Source organism: Saccoglossus kowalevskii, chromosome 1 (genome assembly GCF_978046115.1).
Source record: "Saccoglossus kowalevskii chromosome 1, keSacKowa6.1, whole genome shotgun sequence".
In the NCBI taxonomy this organism is placed as follows: domain Eukaryota; kingdom Metazoa; phylum Hemichordata; class Enteropneusta; family Harrimaniidae; genus Saccoglossus; species Saccoglossus kowalevskii.
Genome location: NC_140641.1, coordinates 22568656 through 22581045, shown reverse-complemented (window position 1 = coordinate 22581045; position 12390 = coordinate 22568656). Strand labels below are relative to the sequence as shown.

The 12390-nt window shown below is 34.7% G+C and overlaps 1 protein-coding gene across 1 annotated transcript; it reads left to right on the top strand.

The window, feature by feature from the left end:
* Positions 1-583: 583 nt before the first annotated feature.
* On the top strand, positions 584-8268 carry LOC144349629 (uncharacterized). The gene is made up of 13 exons (XM_085496892.1): positions 584-1081; positions 1704-1829; positions 1931-2109; positions 2235-2379; positions 3620-3739; positions 3877-4135; positions 4224-4573; positions 4696-4950; positions 5380-5773; positions 5888-6157; positions 6332-6574; positions 7027-7158; positions 7919-8268. Exons 1-13 carry the CDS (start codon positions 668-670, stop codon positions 8266-8268), a joined length of 3237 nt encoding a protein of 1078 aa, XP_085353018.1. The 5' UTR covers positions 584-667.
* Positions 8269-12390: the final 4122 nt, after the last annotated feature.

Sequence of the window (12390 nt, the reverse complement as noted above, 5' to 3'; positions counted from 1 at the left end):
GATAGCTGCAGTTCTGTAGCTCGCTTGGTTTCGCTGTCGGTTATTTTGTTCGTCGTGGTGTTAACGCGAAACCAGGGAGCTACAGTTCCATCCTATGCGAGTTACCATATTTTACCGAACTGGATTCAGGTCGGGCCGTAAACAGCCGTTTTTTTTATTAATTTCGCCCCAAGTTTCTACCTTTCTACTGTCGATGGGTCCCGAAACTATTTTACCAATTATTCTGAGAACGATAGTCCGAAATTGGTCGATTTCACGACGAAAACCGCGGAAAATGTGAACGCAACAGCGAAATCCCCGTGTTTGCCGCCATCTTGAATAAATTATCGTGACGTCACGACGCGTCACAGTCTCGATCAGATCTCGCCTTGACGTCCAGCAGTGGGACATCCCCGTTCGCGCATACTTTATTTCAGAGGAAAAGTATTACTGAAAACTGGGGATTTTTTGTTCCGTTTTTTTCTTTAATAAATGTAAAATGAACTGTAACGTATTGAAAATAATAAATAAAGTAATTATTCCCTAAAAAAGTTGCATTTTACAATTGTCTATAATAAAAAAAAAAAAAAAAAAAATTGCGATTTGCATATTACTATTGTCTATAAAAAAAAACTTCTTCTAATTTGCATTGAACTTGGGGACTCGTTCAAAATGAAATCTCCAGCATATGTGCAAAGAAAGTCATGTATTGATTAGCACAATCATGGAGACCAAGTGTATAAACTGTGGTGATGGTTTTCTTCCTAAATCAAAAGGATACAGGAGACAGTCTTCTCAAAAACAGATAAATGAAGGGGAGAATGTTGGTGAAGCATTGGAAAATATTTTTGATGCTACATTTTCACCATTTGGCAAGGCAACTGATAAGTATTTATGTCATGTGTGCTATGGGTTGTTGGAGAAGACGCGGAAGAAAAAGAAAGAGAGCAATGTTGCTGAAAATGAGTTGATGAAGAGGACAGTGGAAGGCACCTACATTAGCAGAAAAAGAAAACGCTGCGTTAATTCCCCAAGTAGTACACCTCGTAGATTAAAAAAATCAAAAGATTTCAAGGAACATATACTAAAGAAGAGTGCAAAGGTTAGTATTCCTTTTAAATATATTTTTATATTTATTGGGAAAGTATTGACCAGCTTTGTTATTAGTCCAAGAAAAGTGTTCCGCTTGGAATGTGTCTGAACTCCTCATTTAATATGCAAGAATGTAGGAATGTACCAAGAAAATTGTTTTTCTGGAGTAAAATGTAGTGTATTTTACTTATGAATGATCAAAAAGTGCATGGAGATTTTATGAAAATGTGTGGATGTTAACAGAATGATGTCGTTGGTCACAGTTGCGCAATAAATAATGGACTATTTTGGGCGTAGCTATAAAATGTGTCACCGAAGTACTCACACGTGTGCATGATTCAAAGAGTTTGTGCTGTGAAGAAACGCCATTGAAAAATAAGTATTGTGTAATTTGTAGTGAGAATGTATTCAAATGGATTTATGTTTATGAATCAGTGTATTTATATAATAAAAATCGTTTATGAAAATGTTTTTTTATATTTTTTCGATGGATTGAATTTACAAATGATGAGTTATTTTGTTATACCATCACTCAAATTATGTGTTAACAAATTTTTAAATAAGGAACAATAGTATGAAAATATCATATCATATCATATCATACTATGATATTCCTTTATTACATTCAACAGAAAATAACTTTTGTCAAGAAAGCTGTGATGGCAATTCAAAGACATGACTACGAGTCAGCAGTGAATATTCTTTTTCGTAGTAGTGTTAGAGCCAGGAGACAAGTGCTGAATGTTGTACGCAACAAGGTAAGATTCATTTATGACAAGCCTAACAAAGTTTCAATGAGTTGGCAGTTTCCGAAAGACTAAACTTAGGAATAAACTAAATATTTTCTTTTAAATTTTAGGTGAAAAAAGAAGTAGGAAATTATGTAAAAAATAGTGAAGTCAAACATCTGACAAAAGAAACGTGTGAAACTTTTCAGTGGGACTCTGTAATTAGTGAGATAAATGCAAATCTACCTGTATTAAGTTTGATTATACATTCAGCTTTAACAACACAGAGAAATTCTGACATAGTAGATATGTGAGTACATTTTAATTTGATATACCGGTTGTCAGTTATTCTATAGTTTAGTAAATACACTGTATTACGCATACCATTTTTGTAATAGTGGTATACTTATTAAAAATTATTTTTATCCTTTTCAGCCAAGGAGATGGTACATGCGGAAAATTAACCCCAGCATATGGTACATTGATGTATATGATACTTCATTTAAGAAGAAGAAGAAAATTTAATATCATACAAGGATTCAATTCCATTCAGATGTACAAAAGTGGCTGCAGCCAAAATGTAAGAATGAATGATTCTATTGTATTGGAATTTTTGTAGCTGATCCAAATATACTTATTAGTCCGTATGTCTGGAGTCATATTTCAGAACCATCTGGGATATATGCACATGTCGTTTACAGATTCAATCCAAGATGGCTAACTGGAAGCCATTTTGTTTTTTAAAAATGTGATATCTTATGCATGCTTTGTGAGTTTTCGTTTGGTACATGCTTTATATATGTTAGGATACATGTCTGGCGTTTCGCAATATGATTAAAGATGGCCGACTGGCAGTCATCTTGTTTTTTTGGAAATATTGTATCATGGACATGGTTCGTCAGTTTCATTCAAATTTGTTATATGCATTGTACATTTTAGATTACATGTTTATGACAGTTTGTTTTTACAATCAAATCAAAGATTTGTTTGTTTGGAAAATGTGGTATGGTTATACATGTTAGGTTGCAGACTATGAATATTCTTATTAGTCCCCGTTCAGGCCTAGCCTGAAAGGCGACTATTATTTATTATTTCTGGTTTCCTTCCGTCCATCCCCTTTATGTCTCCAACATTTTTTCAGAAATTCTGCAGCAGATATCCATAAAACTTGGCAGGTTTATGAACAAGTCTCTGTTGAATATGCACATAATTTTTTTTCTCCAGATCTGAAAATCCTATGTGGGTCCTTTTTCAAATTTTTCATCCAAAATTACCTCTTCCCACTGCACTGAGAGAACAACTGAGCATGCTCAGAATAAATAATTAGCTTAAATTGTAATGCTGGGGTTTTTAGTGATATCATGACTTGGTCATGACTTTGATCTGAATCAGTGACAGATGGGTCGTAACATTACCAATCATAGTAGAAAATGTAGAGGGTTGTCTGGGCTACATTTTGATGGGAATTATAGTAGTGATGCTGAAACAAACCCAGGTCCTGGTAATATACAAAGACCTGAATTAACAAAGAAGTCAAGTTGTTATTAAAGGTACATCAAGGTTTACTCAGATTTATGAATGCAGTTTCTTGAGCATGTATGAGACATAGTTTAGTTGCACTTGTATTCTCTGAGATTTTTGACCCAGGTCAATGAAAGTTTTCAGTTATCAGATTAAGGGAAATCACTTTATGATGAGTTGTACCCACATAGAGTACATATTAATTCAATTGTTTGCAGATGTTCCATGTATTATTTTAACATGAGTATTTTATAATTAAATAACGGGGACTGTGACATTCATGTCTTGTTTTTTAACAGCTTTTCAGGTGTTTCCAGCAGATTGGAATTTGCCTAGGAGTTAAGGGTACACGTGGGACTGTTGATAGGTTGCGAAAAGGTTTTGATCAAGAAATACATGACATGAGGACTATGATAGAGGTAAAAACTATGTCTTATGTACTCTTTCATGAAAATGTACAGGAGTTTAATTTAATGTTTTGCAATATTGTTGCCGTCCAAGTATTGCATAGCATATGTGGGTATTATAAATCACTATTTGTTGTATTTCTTGATAGGAAGAACTTGGCAGAACAGCTATATCACATCAGAACCTGGTGGAAGAAAATCTGATCATTAGTGCTGATGATATTGTCAGTGAGAATGAAAGTGATGTGGAGCTATCTTCTAGTAGTAGCAATGATGATGATGATGATTATGATGATAATGATGATGTTACAGATGAGGATGAAAATACCACTAGAAGCAGACGGTCACTTTTTGAATGTGACAGAAATGAAGATGACGAGTCTATAGATATAGTGCCTGTTGACAAATGTAAGCTATGTTAATAATACTATCCTACAAAATAACCAATAACCTTAGCAGTGGCAAATTTTAATTAAATTTTATCTTTTCTATACAGCTACTGGGTATAGCTTATGTTGGGACAATGTCCAGAAACTCAGTTTGACTCGCTATCACACATCAGTGAAGCAAAATCAATTTCTTATGTGGGCCATGTGCTTCGCCACCCAAAACAGAGTACACTCTAGGCACCTAGAAGACGACACAAGAAAATCAGCGTCAGATATTCCTCTGAGTTGCTTCCTACCATCAAAAGAAGACTGGGATAGACTGAAACAAAGAATGGAAATTATTGTATCTCGAATTTTGTGCAAACATTTTACACACTTTGAACAGTTCTATTCAGACTGTGTAGTAAAACATATACTCCATGAATACTCTGACTTGTCTAAGAAGAAAAGCAAAGTTGTAAGTTTACAGATTACATGTTCTGAATTTGTCACTCCTTGCACTTTAAGTATGATTAAAAATAATGAAATTATTAGTGGAAATTTAAGATTTAATACCAGATGTTTACAATGTCCTTGTAGGTTAACTTAGGAGTGGTACAGGAAAACCCAGGCAGTGGAAAAGGTGTTGTTGCCATCATGAAACATCTAAAGAAATACGTTCCAACTCAGCCCAATGGATTACCTTATGTGATACCTTGTAATGGGGATCAGTCTTCTGTTGAAAGGATGATAGAAGCCAGGATATCAATGGCAGCTAGTGAAAATCCGGTTAATAGGTTTGCTGGGCTTGAACCCACACCACAAGAATTTCACAGGCGTGGCATAGTATTGCAGGTAATGTGCTTATATAGTCTGTGTCATTTTATTCATAAATGTTTAAGTATTTATGTATATGTGATATGTGTGTGAAATAGTGTTTTTCGATTGTTAATGGAATTTCCCACATGTCATCACCATTTTTATTCTGAAAGAAAAATCAACAAATTAGACCTTATGAACTGATATGTGTCAGAGTTCTGTTTTGGGTTATTCACTTTTATCATAGGACACAATGCCTTTGAGGTAAAGAAAGAAAAACATGACTTGTATTGTTAATTTTATTCACATTTGAACTCACTATTTCATTTTATTTTATTTCATTTTATTTTATTTCATTTTATTTCATTTTATTTTATTTTATTTTATTTTATTTGTTGTTGTGATACAATGATAGAAGCCTGTACATTTCTAACATTATTCTTCTTTTTGTAATTATTTTTTTAGGACATTATGGATACTATGTACTCATCAAAAAGTGCTGGCAGTCGTGGTACACTATATAACATACGTACCATTTTCAAGCACAAGAATGTGAAGACAAAAGTCATGGATAATTTGAATGAAGTAACTAATCTGATTAATTTTACTACTGAAGGTTTTGTGACACTTCTCGGACTTACATTACTGCAATTGGAATCCATTGACAGCATTCCAGTTGACTCACCTTATGATCTAGGAAAAGAGTTGCGGCAGCAATATTTAGATGGCATATCGAAGAAAGTAGTTTCTCATCTGTGGCCAGAGATTGACAAATTTTCAATTCTCCAAGCTTGCAGTGCAGATGACGATGATGATGAAGATGATGAAAGAGATTTTTGTGTTTGTGATCCTGATGAAGGTACTTACTTTTTGTTTTGTTGTAGTGAACATTATTTTTGTATTTCATTCATGTATTAATGTTCATATATCAGCTTTAAAGTTAATAAAATGTCTTTTTTTTCTCATAAACTAGCTGTTGACTGTGATACATGGATTGAATGCTCTGCTGGTGTTCTCTGTATCCTTGCAAGATGGTATCACATAGTTTGTGTCAATATCATGAAAGAAGACCTACCTACATCTGATGAAGAATGGTGGTGCTCATCAGAATGCTCATCTCATGTTACATACTGTTGCAAAATCTATAAACCAGAGGCCATGCTGATTAAATGTTTCTCAGGAAGTAAATGTTTGAATGGGGAGAGGTTTCATTTGGAATGCAAAGGACTAGCTATCACACCAGGTATCGATTTGATTTTTTATCCACGATTAGATATAATTTACCGGTACTCAGAGTATTTAGAAGAATACTAATAAAACTTCAATATTTGTTTTAAAATATGACATACATACATGTATAAAAGTTGTATTAACTCGTATAATACACTGATATGGTATTATTTTGTTTGTAAAACAGCAGATGATTACTGGTTCTGCTCTTATGAGTGTAAGAAAGGGAAACAAATTATGGATAAGAAAGATCACGTGGTAGAGTACACAAAATCACTAACATGGAAAGGATTAAAATACATGTGCGAGAAAGATGCTGAAAGGGAAAATGATGGCGAAGAGATGGTGGTGAACTGGAAAATTGGGATGCTGGATTTTTGGTCTTATAACCATTACAAATATAAAATTCTAGGACACAGACTATTAGCAGGTATATAAGTTTGAGTTCTCTACATATATTTACCATATACTGTAAAATGACTAATTTTCACTGGGTTTAAATTTCACTGATTTACCATTTCAGGCATATTCAGTGGGTTTTAACTTCACGGTTTTATCATTTGGATAATGTGTTTTATGCGAAATTATACATATTCCCTGGGTTTTAATTTAGCGCACTTTCCAGTCAGCGAAATAAGCCAAATTAAAACCCAGTGAAAAATTAATCATTTTACAGTACTTCTGTTCCTTTCAAAGATTTTTTTTCGGATGGAAATAATATATTTAATGAGTGTATATCAGCATATTTGCTTATTAAGAGAAACTAATCTCTTTTACTCAAGCAGATAATATATTAGGTGCATTATTTGCAAAGAATTCGCTGAAAGAGCAGGCATTCGATGAATTATTGTGTTTTATGTTGTTTTGATGTTTAAATTCCAGGTGTGAATGGTTGGTTGTCACCAAGATTGGCACATGATTTGAAATGGAACAGGACTGCAAACCTAACAGGTGGGGCAGGTAACAATATTCCCCTAGATCTGGTGAACGAGTTTCTTAATAATGAATTCAAAGGTTAGTGTGTTTACTTAAGTTGTCAAATGACACATGACAAACATAGCACAAAATAAATATATTTAGAAGATATTGTTCATATGACAAAACGTTATACCCGGTAATTGGATGAGTTGATAATGTTCAATACTATGAGATGTGTTTTTGCCTTGCCATATCACAACCATGATAGTTTATATGGTTGTTGCCATGGCAATTGCAATATTACAGGTTACAAATCTCATAGAGGTACTTACTTATCAAATATCAAAGCAATTGAGCTGGTAGTTTTCATAAAAAAGTCAAAATTGAAATTTTTGAAGGTCGATGGACAGACGGATAGCAACAATCACTTGTATGAATAGCTGCACTCTGTCATCTCCAATAACAGCAGAGCTAAAAATTGTATTTTCAACTTTTTTTTTGGGAAGTATTAGCCTGATGACTTTAATACATATAAATTTGTTTTGGCGAACGTGTGAGCTAATATTTGGTCTTGGTATGAAAATATGAAAAATTGTTATGTGTACAGGAGTCAAAACTATTAATCCTGTTTTAAATCAGTTTGCTGCTTCTTGACTGCAGTGAAGACAAATTATGAAAATATTGTACATGTAAGTGGGTTATTCAGGACCAATGATTGCTACAGTATAATTCACAGTGCGTGTGCAGGAACATATTCCAATATACTATGTACATCCTGTAGAAATCATTTTGCACATATTCATAATGAAACCATATGGTACATTTTTTAAATGAAAAACAACTTGTATTTTCACAGATAATTTGAAACATAGTCATGGCCAGTATACAGACACCCAGGTTGCTCGAACTAGTCAACTTGTTGGGAGCCTAGGAAAGAAGATGGACCAAGCTTATTTTGCGAAAGTTGTGGATATTCATATCTGCAAGGTCACTGCTACCAAAGAATCTTATAGGGAGGATGTAAAAAAGTTTATAAAAACTTATAAGAATGATAGACTGTTTGAGATAGTTGAGGGTAGAAAATATACTGACTTCGCAAACTTTGAACATAAAATTGTAGTCAGAGAACCTTGTAAATTAAAAGCAACATTAAAGAGATATTCTGTCAATTTAGATGATGAAATCAGATGTCTGCCAACAGAATAATGTTTATTTGGTGAGTACATGTAACAATAAAATATATTGCAAGAAATATAATTTCATACTTGTATAGTTTATAGAGGTGAAAATATATCAATATGATTGTTACAAACCAAAAATTCAAACAAAATGTCTAATAGAGATAATATGGTACCTATTTCATCACAATGAATTGCATACAGTAATTGTTATATTAGTAGCACATGGGTATATGTTACATAGGTATATCTATGGTCAAAATGTTTTATTTTATAGTTCAGCCTACTCACAATGCTGTATTCACTCTAATAGAAGTGCATATCCGATAGAAATGTACATTACACTAAACATGTTATTTATTCTATGGGGAAGGTTTGAAGGTTTGTGAGATTGCAAGTATCTTTGCCTAAGTGGTAAGAACCTCCAGTAGTCTGGAAATGAAATGTGCGAAAAAGGTTCAGGCAAGATATCAAATATTAAAGTGAGAATAGCTGTGATTTTGAACATTTTTTTGATCAAAAATAACCTCTTAAATCTTACAGAAGTATTATTTAGACACAATTGTGCTTTAAAAAATGTGATGCGAAAACTAAGGGTCAAATAGTCGCCATTTTTTGAAATCTGTCACATGATTGGCGTCATAGAAAATGTTGACACATGACATGCATAAATATCAACAGTGAAAGACCACCAGAGAGAGGCATAAACTCTCAAGAAGGCAACATATTTGACATTTCACCAAGAGCCCCTGGTGTGTTATCTTGTATCTTAATCCCCAAGGATCGCTCGACAAAACTGCATTTCAATAGACGCCGCCCTCTGGAGACTAGGATAAAACCCTGTTGCCATCTTTTTTCACTTGCAAGTGATTTAATGTACGCCGATATATATGCTAAGCATTCAGTGTCCACATTTCATCAATGGCCTTTACAAATTGGCACAGGATATGTTTTATTAAAAATAAAAATTAAAAACTATCGATAGTTGCAGCTATTGTCACTTTAATAATTCATATTTTTTAGCAAAACAGAATATTTATATTTTTAACTTGTGAGAGTGATGTTTCACATATTTTCAAATTGGTAATGCAAATTTAAGGGTCTGTATAAGTTCTACACCTCATTGTTTGCAAAAAAGAGAGCTAAAGCTTGTTTTGACATGGACACAATTGTCTGCATACACAGCAACATGTGCAGTAATGACAGGTACATAAGTCACATGACATATTACAATGTGGTTTATCACAAAGGTCTTGCAGATATTGTTCGTCCATTTCATGTATACTTAAACCTGCAAAATTTCAAATCTCAGACACTTCATATTTCTATTAATAAGTTTGTTACAGAGAATTTTCATATCTTCTTCGTACCTAAATACATCTGTTCGGAGTGAATAGCAGTATGCCTCACCATGGCTGGCTGTATCACGGGCACATCGCCAAACTTCCTGCCAGTATTGCAGCACATTGTTGCTTCCTCCCCAGTGAATTATGATCTCAATATCTGGGATATTAATCCCCATTCCAAAAGCAACTGTTGCAACAACACATCTGATGCTGCTATCGGGCAGTGAAAACTCTGCCAACACCCTCTTTTGATCTTCAGCTTCTACAGATGCATGGTACATGTCAACCATTCTATTTTTTACACTTTTTTTCTTCTGTATGTATGCATGTTCACCAAGTTTAACCATTAAATCTTGCCACCTTTTTCCAGCCTGGGTGATACTTCTGTAATTTGTTATATATTTGTGTTAAAAATACTGTTTATTTATTTATTTGTTAGTCCCCGTTCGGACGCAGTCCGAAAACGGGGACTTATGTTTTGCCCTGTGTGCGTCCGTGCGTCCGTGCATCTGTGCGTCCGTGCGTCCGTGATCACCTGTATCTCGAACATGCATGGACCGATTAAGTTCAAACTTCACTCATACATCACACCTTATATGGGACATATGCACATGCATTTTTTTCATGATCCGATTAACGATAGCCGAATAGCGGCCATTTTAAGGCCGAAAATGCATCAAAATCGCACATTTTCACCATTCCGGACCCGGATCTCAGTTATGCATGGATGGATTTTGTTCAAATTTGGTACATACATTAAACATAATAGGACCTTGATGCACGTCATTTTTTTTTTTGGATCGGGTTCGAAATGGCCGACTGGCGGCCATTTTGTTTTAAAGAATTCAGTTCTGGATCCGTATCTGAGACATGCTTGGATTGATCGAGTTCAAACTTCACACACACAAGGTACATCATGTCACAAATATGTATGTGCATTTGTTTCATGATCTCATTAACGATAGCCAAATGGCGGCCGCTTTAAGGCCGAAAATGCATTGAAATCGCACATTTTCACCATTCCGGACCCGGATCTCAGTTATGCATGGACGGATTTCATTCAAATTTGGTACATACATTAAACATAATAGGACCTTGATGCACGTCATTTTTTTTTTCGGATCAAGTTCGAAATAGCCGACTGGCGGCCATTTTGTTTTAAAGAATTCAGTTCTGGATCCGTATCCGAGACATGTCTGGATTGATCAAGTTCAAACTTCACACACACAAGGTACATCATGTCACAAATATGTATGTGCATTTGTTTCATGATCTCATTAACGATAGTCGAATAGCGGCCATTTTAATGCCGAAAATGCATCAAAATCGCACATTTTCACCATTCCGGACCCGGATCTCAGTTATGCATGGACGGATTTTGTTCAAATTTGGTACATACATTAAACATAATAGGACCTTGATGCACGTCATTTTTTTTTTGGGATTGGGTTCGAAATGGCCGACTGGCGGCCATTTTGTTTTAAAGAATTCAGTTCTGGATCCGTATCTGAGACATGCTTGGATTGATCGAGTTCAAACTTCACACACACAAGGTACATCATGTCACAAATATGTATGTGCATTTGTTTCATGATCTCATTAACGATAGCCAAATGGCGGCCGCTTTAAGGCCGAAAATGCATTGAAATCGCACATTTTCACCATTCCGGACCCGGATCTCAGTTATGCATGGACGGATTTCATTCAAATTTGGTACATACATTAAACATAATAGGACCTTGATGCACGTCATTTTTTTTTCGGATCAAGTTCAAAATAGCCGACTGGCGGCCATTTTGTTTTAAAGAATTCAGTTCTGGATCCGTATCCGAGACATGTCTGGATTGATCAAGTTCAAACTTCACACACACAAGGTACATCATGTCACAAATATGTATGTGCATTTGTTTCATGATCTCATTAACGATAGCCAAATGGGGGCCGCTTTAAGGCCGAAAATGCATTGAAATGGCACATTTTCACCATTCCGGACCCGTATCTCAGTTATGCATGGATGGATTTTGTTCAAATTTGGTACATACATTAAACATAATAGGACCTTGATGCATGTCTTTTTTTTTTCGGATCAAGTTCGAAATGGCCGACTGGCGGCCATTTTGTTAAAGAATTCAGTTCTGGATCCGTATCCAAGACATGTCTGGATTGATCAAGTTCAAACTTCACACACACATGGTACATCATGTCACAAATAGATATGTGCATTTGTTTCATGATCTGCTTAACAATAGCGGAATGATGGCCATTTTAAGGCCGAAAATGCATCAAAATCACATATTTTCACAATTCCAGAACCGGATCTCAGTCATGCATGGATGGATTTTGTTCAGATTTAGCACAATGTGTTGTACATATGCAGGTGCATTTCGGTCATGATCTGCTTTGAATGTATATGTCACTCAAATATGAACGGAACGGGGACATGTCATTGACAATGACTTGTTTATTTCATATTTTTTATTTGTTCCAGTACCACAAAATTGTATATTGTAGTATAATAATATTCATTATGGTCATTGTATTTAAAAAGGCATTTGAAGGCTGTTGATCTTCTGATTATGCCAAATTCTTGGTTCTCCTTGACACATCAATACTGATTTGAAAACTATGAGTTTTGTATAGACATTACAGTGCTGATGCCGATGCACACAGGAATTTTTAAAGACATTTTCCAATATGCATGTGCATCTATGCTTTTGGTGTCTACGATAACAATCAATGCAATTAGTGTTTATTTAATATATTATAGTTGCCGATAAATCATAGTCTGATTTGGTCTACAGTAT

Excerpts from the sequence above, each read along its gene's own strand:
- LOC144349629 (XM_085496892.1), top strand. The coding sequence starts at position 668 with ATGTGCAAAGAAAGTCATGTATTGATTAGCACAATCATGGAGACCAAG. Across the intron at positions 4,136-4,223 it reads TATAGTGCCTGTTGACAAAT|CTACTGGGTATAGCTTATGT; the intron begins GTAAGCTATGTT and ends TTTTCTATACAG. Across the intron at positions 7,159-7,918 it reads TCTTAATAATGAATTCAAAG|ATAATTTGAAACATAGTCAT; the intron begins GTTAGTGTGTTT and ends GTATTTTCACAG.